At 48.1% G+C, this 27,891-nt stretch overlaps 1 protein-coding gene across 9 annotated transcripts in view; it reads left to right on the top strand.

Annotated features, from left to right (window-relative positions):
• LOC119972279 (receptor-type tyrosine-protein phosphatase mu-like) overlaps window positions 1–27,891 on the top strand; it is a 985,231-nt gene that overhangs the window by 629,163 nt on the left and 328,177 nt on the right. For all 9 annotated transcript variants that reach the window (XM_038808716.1, XM_038808713.1, XM_038808721.1 and 6 more), the window contains exon 10: window positions 21,414–21,615. In XM_038808716.1, coding sequence (XP_038664644.1) covers window positions 21,414–21,615 — 202 coding nt within the window. The remainder of the gene's footprint in view (window positions 1–21,413; window positions 21,616–27,891) is intronic.

Below are 27,891 nucleotides of genomic sequence, written 5' to 3'. Positions count from 1 at the left end.
GGCAGAGCAGGGTCAAGAAACCATGCGATGTACTCCTGCTTCTATTTCTTACATTTTCTGCTCCAATTTCTTTCCGTGGACATCAGTGAATGAGATGGGTTTTATGATAGTCTGATCACTGCATGCTAGAACCATAGAATATAGCCTCACTAATGGGCAAATTCAATGCTTCCTTTCTTTCCCTGGACAGTCATGATGTTTACTTATTTACTGGATTCTATTCATTTTTAAAATGTGTCTTGTTTTTAAACTGTTTCTCTTGCATCGTAATAATGCCGCGACTATAATAGTTTGGCAAAGTTACTGGATCAAAGTGGAGGGGACTGGTGCACCGACTAATTGTAAGAGCAACATGATGGGAAAACTGCCAAAGCCTTAGATGAAATGACTGCATTGTTTCTGACTGCCCTCTGACAGATCCATCTGTTAAATTCATCTTTCTCATTTCACACAAAGCTTAACTGTGGCCCCATCATGTGATGTGTTCCAGTCAGAAAGTCCCTCATGCTCCAGGAGTGTCTGACATTTGGCTCAGTGGGTCGTACTTTTGCCTCAGGTTTTGAAGTTTGTGGGTTGTAACTCTGCCCCAAGAATTTCATCACATAATCTAAGCTGACACTTCAGTACAGTGTTGAGGGAGCAATGGTTTATCAAAAGTATGCACTTCATCGGAGACATTAAGATAGGGGGTGGGATTCTCCGTTGGCTGACGCTGAAATCGCAAAACGCGATTGAGCGGAAAATAGGTTCCGACACTAAAATCGCAGCAGGCACCGATTTGACGCCAAATCGTAATTCTCCATCACCTTGACAGCGGAGTCAGTGCGGTCCAGAATGCACATACAGTAAACACCATTTACATGTTATTAGTGGGCCCGACGTAGTATTCTCCTCGGCCTCTGCGATGCTCTGCCTCCAATGAACCGAGTTCCTGATGGCGCGGTTCACTTGTGCTTTTAAAAATCGTAAAACCGGCGTCAGGGCTGCTGAGGGAGAGAGAGGGGGCACAGGAAGTGTCCAACATCACCATAGCTTGCCGACAGTTGTGCCGCTGACTGGGGCTTCTGCCAGAGCCGGGGGTAGTAGCAGGGGGGTGGCCTGGAGGTGGGCTGTGGGGTCGGGGTGGACGGGCACGGGCACTGCCGGCAAGGCAGCCATGCAGCTGCGCACGCCGCTGACAGCCCACTGTGAATTTAGGCCATTCCTCTAGGTGCACACTGGTCCCAGCCGACCCATCAGCTGTACGGGCACGCTCCAGCACAGCCAGTGCCATCTTGCTGGCTGGGATGGTGCATGTGGGGATTGCAATGCGTATATGTGGCTGCAGCTTGTCAGACTCCCGAGTGTCGATCACGGACCCGGCGAATCCCGCACCGATTTTCATTGGAATTGATTGTGTTCCACGTGGTGCTGGTGCGAGCCCCTCCACAGTTGCTGAATCGATCCAGGTTCGGCACCAATTTTGCAGTTGTGAAAGTCCACAAATTCTGCGTCAAGGTCAACACTTAGTCTCGGAAACGGGGAATCCTGCCCTGGGTTCCCAACTCCCTGTGGTTTTGAGATGGGAGAAAAGATCGCAAAATGTTCAGAGAATCCTCCCAGTGCTCTTCAAGCAACATTACCAGAACAGATTGAATTGACAGATAACCCAATCCACCACTGTTCGAAGCAGCTTGCTGTTCTCTAATAGCAACTTCATTATCTAACTAACAATAGTCACTGCTCTTCAAAGTAATGAATTGCTTGTGAAGTGATTGTGCTGAGAAGTTTGATGGGGTGGATGGAGATAAACTATTTCCCCTGTGCGGCAGTTGGGGGTGGGGTGGAGCAAGGTGGTCCAGGACAATAGAGTTAACACTAATTAATGCTGGCCCTTCAGGAAGGACATCTTCACAGAAAGAGATCTGGGGTGTGAGCAAACGGCCGTGCTGTGTGCCCGTAAAGCAGCTCACTTCAGGCCAGCGCTGTTCAGTTCTGGTCTCCACAAACAGGGAGCAGATGGGATGGCACTCATGGGAGTCTCCCAGGGGATCGGAGGCCCCGGGTGCATGTCTTTGGGGGTCGCTTCGGGGGCTCCAGAGATTGGGACACCAATCTCTCGGAACACTAAGGAGTTCCGCCGAGCGGAGCTCCTCAGTGCACGAAACGGGGCCGATCTGCGGCCTCTGCTGCACTTTCCCCACTGAGCCCCCATATCTAACCTGGGTGCCGTTTCATAACATTGGGCTTCTGGGTACCGCGAGTGCCGGGAAACACACGGCTAAATGCGCTCACTATGGGGCTTTGTTCCCACTTCATTAAATCGCGCCCTGAAATCCTTTCACCCAAAAAAAGCTCTCAATTTTAGGTCAGTTGAACATTTCAAACTCAGTTCGATACCTTTCATTTTATTAAGAGTGATGGAGCCAAGGCAAGTAATTGGAGCTAAGTTTCAGATCAGCAAATGATCTTCACCAATTTGTGAATGGCAGAGCAAGCTTGAAGGACCAAATGCTGCTCTTAATGACAATCCAGTGCTGAGGGAAGTAGCCATTTACTGCACATTTGTACAGTGTGTGTTGGTCATTCCAGAGTCAATGGTTTAGTTAATGGCGTTCTCTCTGAAAGAGCTGGAATATAAAAGTGATATGTACATCCCTGCTAAGACCTTCCCAAGGTAATTAATTTGAAGTATTTTACCGATTAAACTGACTGATTGCAGCATAAATTCACTTTACTTTGTACAAAGTTAAAAGAATCTTAAAAGATCAGAATAATTGCCCACAAGTTTTCAAACAATTTAACTCTTTTTAGAGATTAGTAAGTGACTGAGTGACACATAGTAAGAACATATGGTGCCCACTGTTTCATTCGCAATTTCCATAATGAGTGGACACCGCAAGAGATTGTCCGCATGTTTGACCTACTCGTTGACCTGGAAATAATTATTCATGGTTCAGGTTTTTTTATTCGTTGATGGGATGTGGGCGTCGCTGACTGGGCCAGCATTTATTGCCCATTCCCTGAGGGCAATTGAGAGTCAACCACATTGTTGAGGGTCAGGAGTCACATGTAGGCCAGACCAGGAAAGGATGGCAGATGTCCTCCCGTGAAGGACATCAGTGAACCAGATGGGTTTTTATTTTTATAAATGTTTTTTATTGAGTTTTCATGTTTTATATATGACAAGTTACAAATTATTAGAGAGAAAAAAAGAAAACACAAAAATGTAACATGTATATTTACAGGTAAGCATCTTTATAACAACAATTGTGGCCGCCCCCTTTAGCCGGCATACATATTTTACATTCCCCAATATGGCCGAGGCACATGTTTATAGGCATTTATTTATAGTTTGGTTTTGGGCCTTAGCTTGCCATCAAACCCCCATAACAAACCCGTAACCACCCTTCCCCCCCCCCCCCCCCCCCCCCCCCCCCCCGGCTACCTTCCCCCGATTCCCGTCCATTTTCCCCTGATTCTTGGCCACCCGACTATTCTTCCTCTTGTTCGTTGGCCACAAACAGGTCCCGGAACAGTTGCATGAATGGCTCCCACATTCTATGGAAGCCGTCGTCTGACCCTCGGATGGCGAATTTGATTTTCTCCATTTGGAGAGATTCCGAGAGGTCGGACAGCCAGTCTGCAGCTCTGGGCGGTGCTGCTGACCGCCAGCCAAACAGGATTCTACAGCGGGCGATCAGGGAGGCAAAGGCAAGGACGTCCGTCCTCTTCCCCAGGATTAGATCTGGCTGGTCTGAAACCCCGAAGACCGCCACTATCGGGCATGGCTCCACCCTCACCCCCACCACTTTGGACATAGCCTCGAAGAAGGCTGTCCAGTAATTGACAAGTCTGGGGCAAGACCAGAACATGTGGGCGTGGTTGGCCGGGCCTCTTTGGCACCGTTCACATCTGTCCTCCACCTCCGGGAAGAACCTACTCATACGGTTTCTTGTTAAGTGGGCTCTATGTACCACTTTTAGTTGCGTCAGACTGAGCCTTGCGCACGTGGAGGTGGAGTTGACCCTATGCAGTGCTTCGCTCCAGAGTCCCCACCCTCTCTCCATCCCCAGGTCATCCTCCCATTTCCTTCTTGTTGCGTCCAGTACGGTGTCGGCTCTTTCTACCAGTCGGTCATACATGTCACTACAGTTCCCTTTCTCTAGGATACTTGCGTCCAGTAGGTCTTCCAGTAGTGTCTGTCGTGGCGGTTGTGGGTACCTCCTTGTCTCCTTTTGTAGGAAGTTTTTGAGCTGCAGGTACCGTAGCTCGTTCCCCCCAGCTAGCTGAAATTTCTCTGTCAGTTCGTCCAGTGTTGCGATCCTGTCGTCCGTGTATAGGTCCCTGACTGTCAGTGTCCCCCCGTCCTGCCTCCACCTTTTGAAGGTGGCGTCAGTCAGTGCTGGTGTGAACCTATGGTTGTTGCAGATGGGAGCCTTGTCCGACATTTTGGTCAGGCCAAATTGCTGCCGCAGTTGGTCCCAGGATTGGAGGGTGGCTGTCACCACTGGGCTGCTGGAGTGTTTTTTGGGTGGGGATGGGAGTGCTGCCGTGGCGAGGGCCCGGAGGGAGGTCTCCATGCAGGAGGCCTCCTCCGCACGCACCCACTCAGATTCCGTCCATGCTGCTTTGTGGGTCCGAGATATAGAGGAGCAGATCATCCGCATAGAGTGAGACTCTGTGCTCTCTACCTCCCCTTCGGATCCCCCTCCAATTTTTTGCTGCCCTGAGCGCAATTGCTAACGGTTCGATTGCTAGTGCGAACAGCAGCGGGGACAGTGGGCATCCTTGTCTGGTGCCCCTGTGCAGCTGGAAGTATTGGGAGTTGGTATTGTTGGTCCGTACGCTCGCCATGGGAGCGTTATATAGGAGCTTTACCCAAGCGGTGAACCCTGTTCCAAGCCCGAACCGCTCCAGTACCTCTATGAGGTTTTTCCATTCGACTCTGTCGAAGGCCTTTTCTGCGTCCAGGGAGACGATCACCTCTTGTGTTCTCTCCCCGGAGGGGGTCATTATCACGTTCAGCAGGCGCCTGATGTTCGCGGTAAGCTGTCTACCTTTGACGAAGCCCGTCTGGTCCTCTGTGACCACCTCAGGTACACAGGGCGAAATTCTCCGCCCCCCACGACGGGTGGGAGAATAGCGGGAGGGCCTTCCCGACATTTTTGCCGCCCTCCCGCTATTCTCCCCCACCCCCCCCCCGCCGAAGTCCCGACCCGAATCGCTGCCGCCGTTTTTTTACGGCCGGCAGCGATTCTCAGCTGTTAGATGGGCCGAAGTCCCAGCCCTTTACGCCGTTTTTACGAACGGCAAACACACCTGGTCTTGCCGTTCGTAAAAACGGCGTGACTAACTCGCTATTAATAACCATGGCACCGATTGGCACAGCCGTACCACGGCCGTGCCAAGGGTGCCATGGGCCCGCGATCGGTGGGCACCGATCGCGGGCAGCGGGCCCGATGCCCGCGCACTACTTGTCCTTCCGCCGCCCCGCAGTATCCATTCGCGGGGCAGCTGAGGGGCAACCCGGCCCGTGCATGCGCGGGTTTTGCGCAAAAACGCGATGACGTCACCCGCGCATGCGCGGGTTGGAGTCTTCCAAACTGCGCATGCGCGGCTGACGTCATATGACGCGTCAGCCGGCGCTAACTCCGGCAAGCGGGCTTAACGATTTTCGTTAAGCCCGTCTTGTCGGAGCCTACGGCGTCGGGCTGCTAGCCCCGACCGGGGACCAGAACCGGTCCCCGGTCGGGAAGGGGCGCGCTGCCGTAAAACCCGCCCGGGTTTTACGCCAGCTTTACGATTTCTCCCGTTTTGGGAGAATCGCGCCCACAGTCTTCTAGCCTTTTGGCTAGGATTTTGGCCAGTATTTTGGCGTCTGCGTTCAGCAGAGATATGGGTCTGTATGACCCACATTCCGTTGGGTCTTTGTCTTTCTTAGGTATCAGCGAGATTGAGGCCTGTGCTAACGTGGGTGGCAGTGTGCCCCAAGCTAGCGAGTCTGAACATCTCCCGCAGGTGTGGGGCCAGCGCTGTCGCAAATTGTTTGTAGATGTCCACCGGGAATCCGTTCCGTCCCGGCGCCTTCCCCGTCTGCATGGAGCTAATGCTCTCCATGATCTCTCCCAGTGCTAGTGGTGCTTCCAGATCCCGTTTTCTGCCCTCTCCCACGACTGGTATGTCCAGTCCATCAAGAAACCGGTTCATCCCAGCCTTCCCCGTTGGGGGCTCCGAGGTGTATAGCTCTTGGTAGAAGGCCTTGAAGGTTTCGTTAATCCTCTCTGGTTCCGTTTCCAACGTGCCTCTGGTGCCCCTGATTTGCGCAATTTCTCTGGTGGCTGCCTGCTTTCTCAGCTGGTGTGCCAACAGGCGGCTGGCTTTGTCTCCGTGTTCGTACAGGGTCCCGCGCGCCTGGCGGAGTTGGTGCACTGCTTTCCTGGTGGAGAGCAGGTCAAAGTTCCTTTGTAATTCTTTTCTCTCCGCCAGGAGCTCTACGGTCGGGGCCTCGGAGTATTTACGGTCTACCTCCAGTATGGCGTCGACCAGCTTCTGCCTAGCCACCCTTTCCTCCCTATCTCTTTGCGCTTTGAAGGCAATGATTTCCCCTCTTAGTACGGTCTTAAGCGCTTCCCAGAACGTGGAGGATGAGACCTCCCCGTTTTGGTTGTTCTCCGTGTACTCCGCTATGGCCCGCGCTATCCTTTCGCTGCAGGCCTTGTCAGCTAGTAAAGCACCGTCCAACCTCCATGTGGGGCGCTGGGCCCTTCCCATCTCCAGCCGCACGTCCATGTAGTGTGGGGCGTGGTCTGATATCACAATTGCGGAGTATTCCACCTTGTCTATCCCTGGAAGCACCGTTTTCCCCACCACAAAGAAGTCAATTCTGGTGTACACGTTGTGTACTGGGGAGAAGAAAGAGAATTCTTTCTCCCCCGGGTGGGCGAATCTCCAGGGGTCCACTGCTCCCATCTGCTCCATATAGTGGCTGAGTTCCCTTGCCATGCTTGAGGTTTTCCCCGTTCTGGGGTTTGATCTGTCCGTCTTTGGATCCTGTACACAGTTGAAGTCCCCCCCCATGATTAGTCGGTGCGTCGCTATGTCCGGGATTTCTGCCATGGTCTTTTGGATGAAGCTCGTGTCGTCCCAGTTGGGCGCGTACATGTTGACTAGAACTACCGGCGCCCCATCCAGGGCCCCGCTGACCATGACATACCGCCCCCCTGGGTCTGTAACCGTCTTTGTCGCCCTAAACCTTGTCCTCTTGCCGATCAGGATCGCCACCTCCCTGGCCCTTGTCCCATAACAGGAATGGTAGGTTTGTCCCACCCAGCCCTTTCTTACCCGCAGTTGGTCCTGCTCCCTCAGGTGCGTCTCTTGGAGGAAGACTATGTCGGCCCTCATGTTTCTGAGGTGGGTGAGGACTCTAGATCTCTTCACTGGGCCGTTAAGTCCCCTTACGTTCCAGGTGATTATCCTGGTGGGGGGCTTCTGCCCCCTCGCTCCTGTGGGATTAACCATATTTGGCCAGTGGACGCGCCCCTGCCCTCTGGGGTTTCCCTTTGTTAGGGGGCCGTCCAGGATGGCCACTATCACTGCTCTCCCCATGCGGTCGGGTCTCTGCGCTCCGGGGTTTCCCCTTGTCCCGGGGGCACCCGCCATGGCCGTCCACTGTGTGTCCGCCACGCGGGTAGTCCCCTACACTCCGGGGGCCCCCTTCGCCCAGAGACCGTACTGGGTGAGTGCTTGCAGCAGTTCCCTGTTTCGAGCCCTTGGTTGTGGCACTTTGTGGCCCTGTTCCTTTTCTGGCCTCTTTTGTCCCTTTGTCCCTGCATTTCCCCTCCCTGGTCTCTCGCACCCTGAGTGCCCCCCCCCCCCCCCACCCCCCCCCCACCCCGCTCTCTCCCTTTTCCCCCCTCCCCTGTATACCTCTCCTTTGCCCCTCTATCCCCTATTCCTGTCCCCATTTGCTCTCCCGACTTTGATGGGTGATCCCCCACCCCCTCCCCTGCCTGGCACCTTCCCTCCTGTTGGGGGTGCGCCGCGGCCCTGCTTTGTTGCGTGCCCCCGTCCAGATGGGTTTTTATAATGGGTTTTTATAGGTTACAGATTTTACCAGGAAAAGCCCCACCAGGAGGTCCTTTGATCTGCTTGCCCTGTAACCAAAGATGGTCAACATTGCCAAATGCAGCCGCCTCAAATAATGGTCACTGATAAATGGACCACTTTAAATAGGTCAGTGGGGATGATGTTGTCACGTGAAATGTCACTAAACATTATTCATGTACCCTCCTCGGACAATGGATATTTTACTTGATAAATATGAAGAGAGATTAAATGCGTTCGCTTTATATTCACTGGTATGTCAGGGATTGAGAGTTGATACTAATGAAACATATAAGGCATGATCGAGTATCCACGCTGCCCCTGAAAAGCTGTGCGCCTCTGCGTGACAAGGCCAATAGAAGTCAGGAGTCGCCGCCCCCGAGATCTACCCGACTCGCAATGCCCCACGAGATTGCGGGATCACTTTTTGACAAATCTGCATATTAGAGCGAGACAGCTAGTCTCACTTTAATATGTAGTTTCCCGAGATAACCGAGGCATTGGGATCCATCACCTTTGCCTCGCTGAGCATCGTTGAGTACTAGTCTCAACAAACGGGGACCAGACGGAACGGCACTCAAGGGGTTTTCCCGGGGCATCGCAGGTCCTCAGGTGCAAGCCCTTTGGGCAGGATGGCACCCTGGCACAAGAGCAGCAGACACCTGGGAACCCCATCACCTGGAGGTCCCGTCCAAATCACTCACCACCCCCACTTGGAAATATATCAGCGCTCCTTCACTGTCGCTGGGGCAACATCCTTGAATCCCTCCCTAACAGCACAGTGGGTGTACCTACCCCTCAGGAACTGCAGCGGTTCAAGAAAGCAACTTACCACCACCTTTTGAAGGTCAGCTAGGGATGGGCAATAAATGCTGGCCGTACAAGCGACGCCCACATTCCGTAAATAAATTATAAAAGACCCCGGGCACCTGGGATCCCCTGTGCGGGTGTTGGGGGGGTGGGGGGGTGGGGGGGGGGGGGGGAGGCTGGGGACGCCCTCAGTGATTTGGGGCTGGGGTAGGGGGTGCTCCAGAGATCATAACGCCATTTTGAATGGCATCCCAATCTCTCGCTACACTGAGGAGTCCCAACAAGCGGACCTCCTCAGTGCAGAAAACTGGTTCATGGGTGGCCTCAGTGAGGCCCCATATCTAATCTGAGTGACGTTTTATAGCGTTGTGTTTCTCGGCGCTGTAATAATCTTAATTGAAGATGATTCTTCATATGGGGAAGATGTTTGCTTTCCTTTTAAAAGTGGACAAGCAGGCAGAAAGCCATTGCCAGTAACCCTACACTTCTTGGACATTTTACTGCGGCTTTTAAACAGTTCACAGTGTAGGAATGCAAACTAAATTCAGGTATTGGCCATTAAATATAATGTTCGCACCTGGAAGCTGTTTGCTAACAGCATATGTAATGGGACAGGGTTTCGAGAACCCTAAAGTGTATCATGGAGTTCACCTGACCCCTAACTTTTAATAGATTGTGGTATGGGGAGCACACGGCTCACTGTACAGGTGTGGTACAGCAGAAATGGGAAAGTATTTTTTAAAAGCAAAACAATATTTATTCTATGAACTCAAGTTAACCTTTTTAAAACATACGGGGCGAAATTCTCCCCCCCCCACGACGGGTGGGAGAATAGCGGGAGGGCCTTCCCGACTTTTTTGACGCCCTCCCGCTATTCTCCCCCCCCCCCCCCGCCGAAATCCCGACACGAATCGCTGCCGCCGTTTTTTTTACGGCCGGCAGCGATTCACAGCTGTTAGAAGGGCCGAAGTCCCAGCCCTTTACGACCTTTTTACGAACGGCAAACACACCTGGTCCTGCCGTTCGTAAAAACGTCGTGACCACCTGGAAAAAAATAACCATGGCACCGATTGGCACGGCAGTACCACGGCCGTGCCAAGGGTGCCATGGGCCCGCGATCGGTGCCCACCGATCGCGGGCAGCGGGCCCGATGCCCGCGCACTATTTGTCCTTCCGCCGGCCCGCAGTATCAATACGCGGGGCGGCTGAGGGGCAACCCGGACCGCGCATGCGCGGGTTTCGCGCAAAAACGCGATGACGTCACCCGCGCATGCGCGGGTGGAGTCTTCCCACCTGCGCATGCGCGGCTGATGTCATATGACGCGTCAGCCGGCGCTAAGTCCGACAAGCGGGCTTAACGATTTTCGTTAAGCCTGACTTGTCGGAGCCTCCGACGTCGGGCTGCTAGCCCCGACGGGGGACCAGAAATCAGTTTGACGATTTCTCCCGTTTTGGGAGAATTTTGCCCACGGTGACCACCTTAGCAACCATTAATTTAAATACAACCCCTAAATGAAATGAAAATCGCTTATTGTCACGAGTAGGCTTCAAATGAAGTTACTGTGAAAAGCCCCTAGTCACCACATTCCGGCGCCTGTTCGGGAAGGCTGGTACGGGAATTGAACCGTGCTGCTGGCCTGCCTTGGTCTGCTTTCCAAGCCAGCGATTTAGCCCTGTGCTAAACAGCCCCGTTGGTTGAAAAAAAAACAAAATCATCACCACAACTTAGGAAATGAGAAACTGAATGGAAACGAAGAGCAGTGGAATTTAGGGCATGATTCAACGGAAAAATTTCAAAGTCCAGCTTCGGGCGCGTTTGACGGGTGTTTCGCGATGGCCGAGTTGGTGAGATCGCGGCCTGCATTCAACGGCATTTAGTGCCAAAAATGAGCCCCTCTGAGATTCTGGACATTAATGGCTCCCTCGCCGTCTGATTTACCCGCCTCACGCCTCAGCTTCTCACTGCTAACAATGGGGAGCTGCTTTTAAAGGCTCCCTCACCACTCTGCCAGTCAACAGACAGGCATGGCAGCACCCTGACCTGCTAATCGACAAGGCTTCTCGAAGCTGTGGATGAGCGGCGGGGCATCCTGTTCCCCTGAGCTGTCTGTAGAACCAGCAGCAGGGTCAGCAATGCCATCTGGGAGGTGATGGCAGCCGCATGACCCGGAGGATCGCTGTCAAATGTTGCAAGAAGACAATGACCTGCAAAGATAAGTTACCTCCTCTCTCTTGACATCTGTTCCAACTGCCATCCCTCAAATTCCCAAAACCCCCTCCTCCGTCCTCCCCAGACAACTGGCTGACACCTTGCAGCCTCCCCATATCCGATCTTCGTGCTTGCGCCTCACCACCCCCTGGCACCCACCAGCACAACCCGTTCATATCCGGACGCGGTGCCCACACATGCCACCTGCTATAGACCCCCCCCGCCACATTCCGGCGCCTGTTCGGGGAGGCTGGTACAGGAATTGAACCGTGCTGCTGGCCTGCCTTGGTCTGCTTTCAAAGCCAGCGATTTAGCCGTGTGCTAAATACTACAACACTAAGTAATCCTTTAAGCTGTCCTTTTAACATACATAAGACTTAAAACACCTTTTACCAGAAGCACATCAGGTTAAAGACACTACTGTTATTAGTTTTAAATCACCAGAATCGATTTACAGTCTTTAGATTACAGCGGGAGATTCATACACCTTCTGGCTGTGACTGCAGCTATCCAGCTCTGAAAATGAAACTAAAACACACACTGCAGCAAACAACCTAAAACAAAAGTAAAAAGCTGACAGACAGCCCAGCTCCACCAACTCTCTGACATCACTGCAGTAATACACACTCATTTATTAAAGGTACTCTCACTACAGATCCTTATATATACACACCCATTTACAAACACCCATTTCTCAAAGGTACTCTCACATGACACAAAACATTGTGTCACGATTTGCTGGCAAAATAATGGTGAGTTTAATGCTCAGGCTGTTACAAGTTTGTAAATTGTGCAGCAATTTGTAGACGGGTGCGATATCCTGTGAGTTGCAAATTCTGACTAGTTGTATGATTTGACCCACTCCATCATTAGCCTTGTGCAGAATACAGCTCAACCCCAATCCTGGTGTGAGAACGCAACCATTGCTACATTTACTCATTAATTGCTAACCAAACTCCACTGTTGAAAGTTGGGACCGGTGCTTAACAGACAAGAGTATTATTTTATTTTCCTCCACAGAACCTTTCCTGTTTCCAAATGGGAACAATTAACACTGGAACATCTCATTACTGCAGGCAGTAAGTTGTTCTGAGCTGATCTTTTTGAATTTTTTTTTTTTTGTAATTTCCCAAGCCTCCTTTCTGTCTCTCTTCATTCTTTAACTTAACCTAGCTATTTATTCTCACTCTACTTCACTTTCTGGACTTGATTTGGCTCTAATTCATCCCGTTTCCTTCACTCTCCTTCCTCTGTTTCTTTCTCAATTATTTTTCTTATCGATTAAGGGGATGGAGGTAAACAAAGGTAGTTTTATGAGATTTATATTTGCATTGGTAAACATTAGAAATATGTACAGTTTTAAGTATGTTTAATTTAATGATTCTGCGCATGGGAGGGCAAAACCGATAGTTAGATTCATGTAGGACAAAGGTGTTTGTATGTCTGGGGGTTGGGTAAGATCCAACTGTGTTTCTATCGTGCTTAGAGAGGGCTTCGGTGTGAAGAAGAAATAAATCAAAAGTGGTTGCTCAGCAACTGGGGCCTTGTAAAGTAGACAAGCTTTTAGGTTGTAGTTTAGCCAATTTGATTGCAGTTGAAGGTAAGTAGTGAGAGAGAAGGCAGCTATCACAGTTCTGCTGGAAGCAATTGGTTTGAAGGCTCGACAGGGAAGATCTCTCTCAGCTTTGCTAAAACAAAAGCCATGGAGTAACAGTTAAGAAAACAAGTGCAGAGATCTGAGGAGCACATAGTTATAGAAACTATAGAAATTAAGAAAAACATTCTAGAAGTATGAGGTTAAAGGTACTGGAACAGAGCACTCTTCAGTAAAGACATACAGAGCTGAGGTAAAAACTGAAGCGATTTTCAGGTTGTGAGATTTTACTACATCCTGTGAAACGTGAGTTGAAGTAATTATGGAATTCAGGGGCTGGATCTTAAAGTTTATGTAAAAGCAGTTAAGACAAAGTGTTGTGGAAATAATAATAGTCAGAGGCTTCGAGCTTTGTGTAGGCTATTTATTTTGACACACTATCGTGGAGGGGCTGTAACGGTCGACAGTACTTTTGTACCTAAACCACAGTGTGTCTTTAACCCTAATACGATGGACAAATGATCACAAGTTTGAATGATACAATAAAAAACTTTATTTCACACACACAATAATTAGTATTAATCAATCACACAACATGCACATATATAATTCTTAAGCTAATACACACAAGAACGACCTTACTTAACTTCCAGGTGACTGGCAAATACGAACAGATATGGCCTTCTCTGAGATCCGTGGTCGGGTAGTGCTGAAAGTATGTTACTGGCCATCTGTGTCCTCGGTCTGGTCCCTCTGGCGATGGCATGGATGGACTTCCTCTTGGTTGGTGAAGGGGTCACCGTTGTTGTTGTCTGTCGAAAGCTGCAGTCGAGAGGGCGAGTGGTGGGCTGCGCAGCACCTTTTACCCTTGGAAAGTTTTGCGCACTTTTGGGCGGTCCCAGGTAGATGTTCAATCCATCAATCAGGGCTTGATCACCCTGATCAATCCTAACCAATTAAGAGTTGCCACCTTGATGGCAGGGCGGTTCCCGGTTTGCCGTGGCCTTGAGTGTCACGTAGGCCCTCCCAAATAAGGAAAACGTACGCCATCAAGTCTGTCACTTATTGTCAGTTTCCACCTGGAGCCCATTGTCCCGAGATGGCCTTTCAACGGCCTTTTTCCTGTGTTAGTTTCTGAAAAGTCTGGGCGGAAGCTTTTGCATATCTGCAAACTGCAGCCTGCCTGTGTTTGACGTTGACCAATTTTCCCAGCGATCTTTATGGGCGGCCATTTTAGGTGGCCAGCGTACCATTTTGCACCATAATCATGTTGACTCAATAGTGCACACAGTGAGGAAGAGCACCTCCCTTACTTTACCAATGTTAACTGTTCCACGTACCACAGCGGCTGTCCTTGTGGACTCCTGAGTGGGACGACCAACTTCTTTATGAATTATGGTTTCATGCCGTTCACTTGCACTCACCAGGAACCATATTAAAGCTGTCCTGATTTATCTCACATGGTGCCCTCGCAGCTGAGCATGACACAGGAAATGTTTCATCCCACATGTCTGACATTGATTGATTCCAGGTCCTCGAAGTGAAGGACACCGTCATAAACCATTGTGTTGGAACTAGTTTTATATTCGCTCAAAAGCCGAGGGCATATTTTAAATCTCTCTGGAACCTTCTGCAGTTTTACAGGATGTAATAGGGCTGGTTGTTTCAAACTTGAGTAGGATTATTGTTTAGAGTTGGTTCACCTGACGTATCCTGCCACAACTCCTGTATTGACACATATTAACTGCAGGCTAAACACGGTTCCCTGGGGACCTCGGCTGGATGCTGCCTGCGAGAGCTGTGAACTGGGCAGCAGTCAGCACTTTCCCACAAGGAATAGATGCCCTTTACAAGCTTTCTTCCAAACCCTGGAGCCAGTACCGAGAATGTCACATGGTTAATCCATTGCGTCAGGGGTCAAAGGGCGAAGGGCAGATGTTTTTCTCTGACTTAAAAATGAGGGAATCTTACAGAGGTATGGAAGTTACAAAGTGGAATAAAGTCTGGATTTCTATTCGTAGGGTGAGGGGAGCACAGGTGCAAATTGGTTTAAAAACAAATTCAGCCCTGTTGGGAGAAAACAAGTACCCACCCTCAATTAATATGTGGAATAATCTGCCAGATAAGCAAAGGGCAGGAGTTTTCCAATCCCATGGAAATTAGTTTGGAGGCGGGAAGGTGGCTATCTGTAATCAATTAAGTGACTGTTTGGAGGTAAATCTGTGATGCTCTCCCTCTGAGCTCAGAACTGAGTCAATGCCCAGAGGCGGGACGTGCTGGAGGCGTTCCTCCTCCACACAGGTGGCCTAGCAGCTGTGACCGCACTCGCTTTTAACAATTAAAGACATTTTCAGAAGGCAACCTCCATCCTGAGGTACCCTCGCGGTCTGTCACCCACCCTGGCAGTGCCCTCCACCTTGGCATCGCCCTCCGCTCCTCGCGGGTCTGCCGGCTACCCACAGCCTCTGCACGCCAATGGGTCTTCCTTCCCATTGGTTTTAAATCCAGGAAGCGACCTGAGAAGATTGCACAGCCAGGAAAGTGTTGGGCACCATCGGGATTGGAGCCCGCTTAAGTTCCTGCCAAAGCTCAGGAATTCTGAGAAATCCAAAAGAGGTTTAATTTGACAACAAAGGTAGAGGCTGCAATGCGGCCTACAGCTCCAAGGTTACAAACGGAACTACCATTTTGTTTTTAGCTGGTCCCAGTCTGAGGAGGCTTTCCGAGGCCGATTTCCATGAGCCTGATGGGCCTCTGCCCAATAGCGGGGAGCTCGTATTCCATGGGTCTCAAGGGAAGATCAATTCGGGTGTCCCCGTGGGACGTGTGAGGGTTATTTCTTTTCCTGATGCCCAAGAATATTGTAAGAAGAGAACATTTTACCCCCAAATTTCTTTATTATTTCTTTATTATTTTATTTTTATGTATAAAACTCGTGAGCCATTCGTGAGACCGGTACGGTGTTTTTTGTGAAGGATGGAGGGAATTGCCTTCCCCACATGAAAAGGAATTTCAGATCTTAAATGAACTGTTTCCAATAGAACAGTGAAAACATTGTCACTCAGCCATTGAGAGAAAGTATAAAGTAGGGACTCTAGGCTGTGTGGGATTATGGGGCGGTCTCTGCTGATTGTTGTTGTCACAAATAAAAGTTGACTCAAGGTTAAAACATCCACAGTATAAACACTGGTGACACCCGGCTCTCATGCATAATCTGTGCTATAGGTTTTCCAACACGATTCCAGGGTCGTGATCTCGCAGCCTCGCAAGCCACAAGTCTCGCAACAGGCCAAAAACAGGATTTGCGGTGGCAAAATTTCAGTTTGTGATCTTCCACACCAACCTCTGATGATGCGAACAGATTTATGCCCGGGGGGAGGGCGACAGCCTGGTTTGCATATATTAGCATACATTCTAATCTCATTAGTGAGCTTGTTGATGACTCTACTTCCATCTTCAATGTATCTTCCCACCCAGCCGGAGTGACATTACCCCAGCAAAAGCAAAACCCAGTCATGATGATCACTCCGGGTGGTGAGGGACATGCCCGGGCTGTGGCTGTGCGCTGGCACTGCCAGCCTAGCAGTGCCAGAGTAGCAGTGCCAGAGTGGCAGTGCCAGGGCTGGCCCTCTGGGGAGTCCCATTGGGGGATGGTGGTGATGCCAGATGCCTTTATGGGAGGAGGGTGGGGTGAGTGCCCCGATATTTGTGAGGGGGTGGAGGGATGGGGTGGGATAGGAGAATGTTCTGATACCTTTGGTGGGGGGGGGGGGGGGGGGGTGAGTCACCAAATGCCATTGGAGGGGGATGCCAATGGTTTTCATGGGGGGTTGCCAGGATGCCTTTGCAGGAAGGGAGTGCCCTGATGTCTTTAGTGGTGGTGGGGTACACTGATGCCTTTTGAGTGGGGAGAGTGGGGTGCATCAATAGAGCGGAGGGGGTGCACCGATGCTTTTGTGGGGGGTGGGGGCCCGATGCTTTTGGGGACAGTGCAGTGCAGGGGAGGGGGGTCCTCTCAGTGCTTGTTGGGGGAATCCTCTGTGTCCTTGGTGGTTTGGAAGGGAGAGTTTATTACTTGCGCAGATTGGGCCATCCCTTAAAGATGGCGCCCAATCTCTGTGGAGCTGGCCTTGCCAGAGTGACGCCGCAAACCACGCACCCCACATTCCCTGTGCAATGAATGCCAGAGAATCTGGAGAGAAAACCCGACTGCGGAGGTGGAAGCTACACGCCGGTTTTTCTCTCTGAAACTCTGACAAATATCGGGCAGATTCCACCTCAGTTAATGTTTCCAATTCCTTCACACGACCCAATAAATAGTGAAGCAAGAAACACTCTTTTGAAGTACTTCATTCACAGGTAGTTGGGGCCCCGTCATCACAACGTACTTCCCTTCCTGTTAAAAAAAAACTTTAATATCTACAAGTGGTTTGAAGGGTTATCAATTGATCTAAATTTTGGCTAAAATAAAGCAAACTGTGCAATTTATTTTTCCCTCAAGTTCCAAAAACGTAAATTTGAAACTGCGATAATGAAAGCCTGTGTCACCATCACAATTAACAGTTTAATCAACTGATTGGAATTTATTCAACTGATTTTTATTTTTCTGATGGTGCAGACTCTTTTATCATTATAATCAATTAGACTGAATCATCATTGAATTAACATAATGGTGCCCACATACTGAACAGAAACACAGAACAAGTGTCATTCAATCAGCAAAGGATTGGATTGTGGATGCTGAAGTACTCAGATTAAATGTACGAGGAGTGGTGTTGGGTTTATATTCCCAATATAAAGGTAACACTTGTAACTGAGAATCATATTAAAAGGAAGTTTCACCACTTACCCTTAAATTAGCTAACGTAACACTGAGAGTGATTGAACCTAAACCTTCCCTAACCAGTATAATTCAATAATTTTCTGGATGGTACGTCTGATCATTAACCTGTCAGAATAGTTGAATTCTCACTGCATTGAGAAGGCGTTTCACCATTTAGAATTATTTAGCTGAAAAGAGTTACTGTGATGTTAATTTTCCATTTTCATTTGTTGGTCTTTACATTTAAAAAAAAATTAAACGGTGACTTCTGACAGCTTATTCAAGGGGGAATTGGTTTGGAAGGAGCTATTGAATCTTAAGAGTGTTAAAGAGCGGAATTATTAACATCATTTGGGTAACCTCATGAAGATGTATCAGCATGTTATGTATCATAGAATTTACAGTGCAGAAGGGGGCCATTTGGCCCATCGAGTCTGCACCAGCCCATGGAAAGAGTACCCTACTTCAGCCTACATTTCCAACCTATCCCCGTTACCCTGTAACCCCACCTAACCTTTTTGGACACTAAGGGCAATTTAGCATGGCCAATCCACCTAACCTGCACATCTTTGCACTGTGGGAGGAAACCGGAGCACCCGGAGGGAACCCGCGCAGACACGGGGAGAACGTGCAGACTCCGCACAGACAGTGACCCAGCAGGGAATCGAACATGGGACCTTGGAGCTGTGAAGCAACTGCATCACGTGATAGCCGTATCTGTGGAGCATTTGTGTACAGACTCGATCCCTGAACCAACATAAATAATCTAAGCATAATGGGCGGGATTCAGCGGACTGAAATTGAAGTCTGCTGAACGGTGGGTTTGGCGGGGTGTATCTTGGTGGCTGCTGTGCCAGAAACATCCTGCTATCCAAAGGCACTTTGCCATTACACACCCATGGTATCACTACAACCATCACTGAGATTAGCTTTCAATTCTGGATATGTAATTAATTGAATTCCCAAGTTACCCTGGTGGGACTTGAACCCATGCCTCCGGAACATTAACTTCTGAATTGCGAGTCCAGTGACATCATAACTGGGCCACCATCTTCCCCCTTTAACAGCTTTAATTCCCAGTCCTATAAACATTATTATATTCAATAACCATGGCTATTGATTGCAGTGTTGCCAGTTCATACTGGACAACACAGTGGCACAGAGCCCCTTCCCAATCTGGCTCTGCAACTGAGAAGATGGTCATGATCTTAGGTCAGCCATCGCAATTTATGCGAGAGTTTGACCAGTGGTGATTCTCTTCTGTTTTTTTCCTCCCTCCCTTGCTTGCTTCAAACAGCCTCCATCCACAAAGCAGCCTGACTGAATTCAGGAACCCACAGTGAAAAGGCAAGGTGCTGGGTGAAATGTGAGAGAAATAATAATAATAACCGCTTATTGTCACAAGTAGGCGTACATTAACACTGCAATGGAGTTACTGTGAAAAACCCCTAGTCGCCACATTCTGGCACCTGTTTGGGGAGGCCGGTACGGGAATTGACCCCGCGCTGCTGGTATTGTTCTGCATTAAAAGCCAGCTGTTTAGCCCACTGTGCTAAATCAGTCCCTAACCAGACCTTTTTTTTAAAATTTAGATTAGCCAATTATTTTTTCCAATTAAGGGGCAATTTAGCGTGGCCAATCCACCTACTCTGCACATTTTTGGGTTGTGGGGGCGAAACCCACGCAGACACGGGGAGAACGTGCAAACTCCACACGGACAGTGACCCAGAGCCGGGATCGAACCTGGGACCTCAGCGCCGTGAGGCGGTTGTGCTAACCACTAGGCCACCATGCTGCCCTGTCCCTAACCAGACCTGTGCTGAGTCGCTCCAAGCTGCCACACACTGATGCCCTAATGATCCAGTTGATCACTCAGAGGCTTCAGTTTGATTTGAATTTCTTTCATTTCTTCAGGATTCTCTTTCCTGCTGATTTCAAATATGATGAACTCTTGTTATTCCATGACCTTACCACGAGTGTTTTCATGAATTTTCACTATGGTGGTGCTGCTTTTGGGTGAACTAGTCCCTGAGGAAGACTCTGATAATATTAGAATCTGTCTTAACAGCCCATTTTATAATCCAGTTGCATTGCCTTCATTTAACATCATACTGTTAGTTTACACATACAGGTTACGATGATTTTCTTTCACATATCATCAATATTTTGCATTTGTGTGTACATTTTCTGACTTCCGACCTTTAATTTTGGAAAAATTAAACAAATGGTTCCAAAATTATAAACATACAGGGTCAGAGGTTGCACTGTTTTGGTCTCTACTTTTCCCTTCCCTTTAAGACACTCTTAAAGGCACTCCTACCTCTTTGACCAAACCATTTGCCATCGGACCTGATATCTCCTCATGTGGCTTGGCATTGTACTTTGTTTCATAATGCTAATGTGGTACAGCTCGGGACATTTTCTTACGTCAATGGTGCTGTATAAATACAAGTTGTTGTTGTTTTTAAAGCTGGCCGATTCTCTGGATAGACGCACCATCAGTGGAACTGAGCCATAAAGACTAGAAAGCTTACATTGTATAAGGATAGCAGCAGGGTCAGCCATGACGCTTCTATTGACAAAAAGACTCGCTGCTTAGAGCAGACCTATATACATGAAATGTGAGCAACATGGACAGCACGGTAGCACAGTGGCTAGCAATGTTGCTTCACAGCGCCAGGGTCCCAGGTTCGATTCCCGGCTTGGGTCACTGTCTGTGCGGAGTCTGCACATTCTCCCCGTGTCTGCGTGGGTTTCCTCCGGGTGCTCCGGTTTCCTCCCACAAGTCCCGAAAGACGTGCTGTTGGGTAATTTGGACATTTTGAATTCCCCCTCTGTGTATCGAACAGGCCCCGGAATGTGGCGACGAGGAGCTTTCCACAGTAACTGCATTGCAGTGTCAATTTAAGCCTACTTGTGACAATAAAGATTATTACTATTATGTCCTCCATGAAATGCCAGCCCACCCAGCAAAATTCATTAAGGACCATGTTGATCTTGGGTGATGGGGCAAAATTGACATTGAATTAGCTGCCCACGATACATCACCCCCACTTTCATTTGCGTGGACGAAGTTACCCTCAGTGTCTACCAGATAGGAGCAAAGAAGAAAATAAAGCTGATAAAGTGGAAGACACTTTGTTCAGGTTCGAATTTCCCTTCAGCAAGCTTATTATTAGTTGATTCATCTCAACGTTCTTTGAAAAGCTGGGTGAAAAGTACTATTGCACGAATATTCAGGATGAATATATAATAGAGTGGGGTCGGGGGGGAGAACAGGAACCAAATCTGCCAATTCTTTTTTTTTAAAGGCACGAGACAGAATATTAGACTTAAATGGATTTTGAAAGAAATATGTTGAGATGGAGCTGCTTTGAAAACTCTGCGGCTGATCCATTCTGTGTGAAATGCTATTGTTACTGTGGTGATAGTTATTTCTTCCGCAACAGGAAATGGCTCAAAGGAGATCAATTTCAGATGGCTCACTCATTATCTGCAGCTGAATAGATGTTAAACCAACCACTTACCGCCCTGATTGATGAAATGACCTCTGCTGGCCATCATTTTACCTACACCTTCATTCTGCAGGAAGAATAAAAAACACATTAGGAATTTGACACAGCAACATCAAATAACTACTAGGTTATTAGGGAAAGCATTGAACTGCCCTACTTACCAGAAAAGAAAAAGGTCTGAATATGTATTAGTAATAATGTTGCAGAGTTTATTGCCTCGCCCTACATTCTATACATCCGAAGCAGGGTTTCGCAAAAATGCAATATCAGAAGCCTGACAGTGCATAAATCAAAAGGGTTTACTGGATAATGATGCAATCTCCTTTCATCTGCACAGCCTTTTTATCACTTCGTTTTTCTTTTCTCTCTCCAAAATAGGTCTTCTACAACGGCATCAGTTCCTTTGACCCTGAGATTGACTTATCGAATCAAAGCGGGCGAGTGTTCAAGTTAGGAAATGAGACCCACCATCTGTTTGTTGGCTTGCACCCAGGGACCACCTATTCGTTTACTATCAGGGCCAGCACCGTCAAAGGTTATGGACTCCCCATCACCAAACAATTTACTACAAAGATATCAGGTATTGTTGTTTTCTAACGCATTCATCGGGTGCTGTTTGGTGATCATCACTTCAGAAATATTTTTGTTTGAGGGAGGGAGGATAAAAAGAACTTACGGTCATTTAACAGAGTTCCATTTTGGCGAACATTTGCCTTCTCAAACTTGAGAAATGAAATCCGCACAGGAAACACAGTGGTTAGCACTGCTGCCTCACAGCGCCAGGGAACCGGGTTCGATTCCGGCCTCGGGTGACTGTGTGGAGTTTGCACTTTCTCCCCGTGTCTGCGTGGGTTTTCTCCGGGTGCTCCGGTTTCCTCCCACAGTCCAAAGATGTGCAGGTTAGGTGGACTGGCCATGATAAATTGCTCTAAGGTCCAAGGTTAGGTGGGGTTACGGGGATAGGGTGAAGGTGTGGGCTTAAGTAGGGTGCTCTTTCCAAGGGCCAGTGGATTGGCCATGCCAAATTGCCCGTCAGTGTCCAAAGGTTATGTGGGGGTGTGGGCCTGGGTGGTGGGCTCTTTCGGGGGTGTCGGTGTGGACCCGATGGGCCAAATGGCCTCCTTCTGCACTGTTGGGATTCGATGATCTATGCCCTATATTTTATAACACTCTCCATCTGGAAATGAAGAAACTGTCTGCCGTGAGATGTCTGGCTGGGTGATGAATGTACAATTCAGATTTGCTCAAACATAGGTAAAGAGTGTTTAACAGCAACTGTTGTGAACTCGCCACGGTATTACCATGCAGTGAATAGCAATAGTAAAGATATAGAGAACATGTTTCCTCCCCGGGGGAGAGCAGAACTAGGGGTCATAAGTATGAGATAGTCACTACCAAATCCAATCGGTAATTCAGAATGAAATTATTTTCATAGACAATGGTTAGAATGTGGAATTTGCGCCAAGGATTTGTTGCAGCAAATAACAGAGACACATTTAAGGGGGAAGTTAGATAAACATCTGAGCGAAAAATAAATAACAGGTTACACTGACAGAGTTGGACAAGGAGAATCAAAAGGATGCTTGTGTGGAGCATAAATACTGGCATGGATCAGTTGGATGTGTTTCTGAACTGTAAATTCTGGGTTAATGTGTGTAAAGTGAGATGGGAATCGCTGTCAGATTGACGGATCCTTTTACGCACACTGAGCTGGTACAGCTGTAGATCAAAGTGAGTTTGTTTACTGCATTTTCCTAAAACACTTGCTAGCAAGTGTTTTGAGGCTGTGCGTTAACATTGGAAATTTGCTCACCATCTATTACCATCCTCTCCCCGTCTCCATTCAGCAGCGTGAACCATTCTTTGTGTGAATACCGGCTGCTCTTCTCTTTGTCCCTGTCACACCCCATGTCTCCAGTCCGATGCCTCCCCCATCGGCAGCTCCTTAATTGGTTGCCCCGGGGAAGATTGCACCTGATGTCCTATCTCCTGATTCCCCTGACCTGGAATTCATCCTGATGTTGGGATTCGAACGTGGCAAAATTCACAACATTTTCTCCCAAACTGACAACTTCAAAAATTCATAAAAGCAAATAGAAATTATGAAAAGTTCAAAGAACCAATAGCTGAAAGTAACTGATTGATCAGCAGAAATGTACGTCTAATCGTGGAATCAGTTACGAATTAAAATATGTTGAGGAAAATGTTCAATTTATTAATTCCCTAACGGCATTAAGGTGGGCAAAATTACGTGGAAATCTGGAGCAGATTAAAGTTACTTGCCAGCCTACGTGTGACTCCAGGATGGAAAAGTTACAGAATTGAACTCCACCTATCATCAAATTAAAATCACATGTACAAAATAGGAAGGTCAGAATAGAGGGAACTTTTCTGAGTTCAAGGTCATTCTGGGAGCTTCACTGTATTGAGTGTGGGGAACAGTTGACTCAGTTGGCTAGTGTGTGGCCAAGAATAATCCTGACAGCGCAGGTGCGATCCCTGCTCTGACTGAGGTAGACTTGGGATCTGCCTCCTTGCCAACCCCTGAGGCTGGAAGCTAATGGCAAACCATACACAGGTATAAAACTGCCAAGTGAACAGCTCAGGATGACGTATCAGCTGACAATGAGCCAAGGACCTGCCTTCAGACAGCGCACACACAACATGATTCTCAGGAGTAGAAATCCCTCCATCTCTTGCATTTATCTAATTGTGGGCTTTAAATGGCTTTGCCTCTGTGATATGCAAGGGACGATTTCTAAGCGCTAACATGCATTTATTTTCAGGGCAGCACAGTAGGGCAGTGGTTAGCATTTGCTGCCTCACGGCGCTGAGGACCCGGGTTCGATCCCGGCCCTGGGTTACTCTCCGTGTGGAGTTTACACATTCTCCCCATGTCTGCCTGGGTTTCACCCCCACAACCAAAGAATTGCAGGGTAGGTGAATTGGCCAGGCTAAATTGCCCCTTAATTGGAAAAAAAATAATTGGATACACTAAATTTATAAAAACAAAATCAGTTCAATTTATCAAAATTGCCATGGAAGTGGAACTCAGTGCGACTTGTCTTCCAAAGAGCCAGCATCAGCAAGACAGGCTGAATGGCCTCCTTTTGTGCTGTGATTCCATGGTGGGATTTTTCCTCATGTTCTACCACATTGTGCATCCAGATCAAGATCGCTGACCTGGCAATATAAGCACTACCGTGTTTTATGCTGAAGCAGTTCTCTTCAATCTGTATGCAATATTATACATTTATCAGCAATACAGTTGATTTACCACATGTCTGCGCAATACATAACCAATCAAAACGCTATTGTAAATCTTTTGCTTCATCTCGGTCCTTTATTAGTTTCCATTTTATCATTATCAACGAATCTGACAGGCTTATAATTGGCTTCAACATACAAGTCATCAAAGTAGATTATGTAGCAACTTTGGATTCAGAATAGAGGGAAATAGTGATCCCTCCCTAATTCCGATTCAGTGATTCCTGCTGTGAAAGTGCATGCAAGTGGGGATTGAATTCAGGATAGGAGCAGACATTGCAGGAGCTGTCTCTGGAATATTCTATTGCTTAGCCTCAAATATGGAAAGTGGACACTCGGACAAGATATCACGAACATCTGGAACCTACGGAATCTTATCCAACACTGGTCAAGAGAAGAGTTTTGGTCCCGTTATTTAAGGAAAGTTTTTTTAATTTTTTATTCATTTACGGGATATGGGCGTCGCTGGTTAGGCCAGCATTTATTGCCTATCCCTAGTTGCCTTTCCAAAGGTCGTGGTGAGCTGCCTTCTTGAATTGCTGCAAACTTGAGGTGTAAGTGCACCCACTGTGCTGTTAGGGGGGAGTTCCAGGATGTTGCCCCAGCAACAGTAAAGGAACGGCGATATATTTCCAAGTCAGGGTGGTGAGTGACTTGGAGGGGAACCTCCAGGTGGTGGGGTTCCCGGGTATTTGCTGCTCTTGTCCTTCTAGATGCCAGTGGTCGTGGGTTAGGAAGGTGCTGTCTAAGGAACCTTGGCCAGTTACTGCAGTGCATCTTGTGGATGGTACACATGGCTGCCACTGTTCATCGATGGTGGAGGGTTTGAATGTTTGTGACGGGAAGAGCAATCAAATGGGCTGTTATTTCCTGGAGAGTGTCGGGCTTCTTGAGTGTTGTTGGTGTTGCACTCATCCAGGCAAGTGGCATTGGAGTCAGTTCAAAGAGGTTCATTAGGTTCATCACAGGTATGGAGGGAATTTCTTATGAGGAGATGATGAGTCAGTTGGGCCTGTACCCATTGGAGTTTAGAAGAATGAGAAGCAACCTTACTGAGACATTGAGGGTGGGATTCTCTGGCCGTTCATGTTGGTGGAGCCCAGTTGACAATAGTAGGACCAGAAGATCACACCACTGGCTACTGACGAGCCCAGATTTCCCGCTGCAGAACACGCCGCTGATGGGGAGGATTCTCAGATGGTTCAACAGGGTGAATTCGGAGAGAATCTTTCCCCTTGTGGGAGAGCTTAGGAACAGAGGGATTAATCTCATAGTACTGGGTCGCCCATTTAAGGCAGAGATGAGGAGGAACTTCTTCTTTCAGAGGGTAGTGAATCTGTGGAATTCTTTTCCGCAGAGAGCTATAGAGGCTGTGGATCGTTAAGTATGTTCAGAGCTGGGGCAGAACGGTGGCGCAGTGAGTAGCACTGCTACCACACGGCGCCGAGGTCCCAGGTTCGATCCCGGCTCTGGGTCACTGTCCGTATGGAGTTTGCACATTCTCCCCGTGTTTGCGTGGGTTTCACCCCCACAACCCAAAGATGTGCCGGGTAGTTGCATTGGCCATGCTAAATTGCCCCCTAATTGGAAAAAATTAATTGGTTATTTTTTTAAAAGTATGTTCAGGGCTGAGCTAGACATATTTTTAATTAGTAAAGGAATCAAAGGTTATGGGGATTAGGCAGGAAAGTGGAATTGAGGATTATCAGACCAGGGCCGGAATTCTCCGGGCGTTGGGATTCACTCTTCCTGCCGGCAGTGCATCCCTGCTCGTGGGACTCCCGGTGACATGGGATGTGGCTTCAATGGGAAATTCCATTGACAGGCGGCGGGAGTATGAAATCCTGCGGTAGCGAATGGTGCGCTGCCGGGAAACACACGGCTGAGGAACAGAAGAATCCAGCCCCAGATCAGTCGTGATCTCATTGAATGGCAAGACAAACTGAGGGGCAAAATAAGGTCTAAAAGGCGCGAGAACATGAGATGGCCCAGAAAAAAAAAGTATTTTTTTCCCCCGTTCACAAACAATTTCATTTGTGGCTCGCTGCAGACTATGGTGGAGTTTTGACTGCAGTAACCATGTTTATTTAAAGTAAGGCTGGAATACTGATAGTCCATCATCTTGGCAAAGTTACATCAGTCTTTTTTTAAACTGTTTCAAGGGAGGATGTTTATAAAAACAAACCATAACCTGGGCAGTCCCTTATACAACAGAGTGGATCAGCGATTAAGTGGCTGCAATTATTCATTCATTTGACAATTGCTATTTGCAACTTGGATCCATAGCTGTCAAGATAGCTTCGCTCCGACCAAATAATTCAGTTGAAGTCATACAATGCAGTAGTTATGTTGTAGAGATGTACAAGTATAGTACATAATGATTAGTTCCCTTAATTAATAACTGTTCAGTTACTTATTCAGTTTTTGCTGATGAAGCATCTTCAGTGTTGCAAATTTGGGCAGCAAGGTAGCATTGTGGTTAGCACTGTGGCTTCACAGCACCAGGGTCCCAGGTTCGATTCCCCGCTGGGTCACTGTCTGTGCGGAGTCTGCATGTTCTCCCTGTGTCTGCGTGGGTTTCCTCTGGGCGCTCCGGTTTCCACCCACAGTCCAAAGATGTGCAGGTTAGGTGGATTGGCCATGCTAAATTGCCCCTAGTGTCCAAAAAAGGTTAGGAGGGGTTATTGGGCTGCGGGGATAGGGTGGCAGTGAGGGCTTAAGTGGGTCGGTGGAGGCTCGATGGGCCAAATGGCCTCCTTCTGCACTGTATGTTCTATGTTGTATTGACAATATTTACTTGGATTTTCCTAACTGGGCAAAACGAGTTAAAAGAAAGCAATCTGAATATTACAGTAAACTCTTATTAACCCATTGCCATCAATTTCATAGCGAAGCAACAAAATACAGGGCATGTGCTATGAGGAGAATAACAGAGGCTGACAATCTCAGATGACTATGAGAGTGTTAAGAGAATAGCAGTTGCTTTGAAGGGTGTGTTATAGAGAATAACTATTGGACTGGAACATGTTACAGGGAATATCCATTAGCTCGTAATGTGTTACAGAGAATAACAATTGGTTTTGGTGCCTGACATTGCGAATATTTAGCATGCAGTGTGTTTTTATGCTGCTGTGACAAATTACTCCAACCTGACTTTAAATCACTAAGGCCTTTTCTTTCCACTTAAAATTTATAATGGCATCTCGAAACTTGAATTCTGTCATTGAGTAGAAGACACCACCATGCAGGACTCTCTGAAGCATGTTCGGAACATTCACATGATATTGCGAACCTTAGCAGATTACAGAATATTTCAAAGCCCAGCAGTTTGTAACAACTTTCAGTTGATAGTATCTCATCTTCTCGTGTTTAATTTATAATTTCCTGGTTTTTCCAGCTTCCCTGTTTCTTTTATGTGAATGGTCCCATACATATCCACCGTCGCAGGAATGGGGATTGTAATTGCAAAGTCACCGCATGCAGGTTTGCATTTGGTCCTGTCCTGATTGTACTGTATTGAGGTGAAAAAATGAGAATGTCGATGAGCTGCTTTTTACATTCTGCATTTGAGGAAATTCCACAACAAAAA

Source organism: Scyliorhinus canicula, chromosome 10 (genome assembly GCF_902713615.1).
Source record: "Scyliorhinus canicula chromosome 10, sScyCan1.1, whole genome shotgun sequence".
NCBI lineage: Eukaryota > Metazoa > Chordata > Chondrichthyes > Carcharhiniformes > Scyliorhinidae > Scyliorhinus > Scyliorhinus canicula.
Note: the sequence above shows the minus strand (reverse complement) of the source record. Positions and strands in the feature narration are given on the sequence as shown.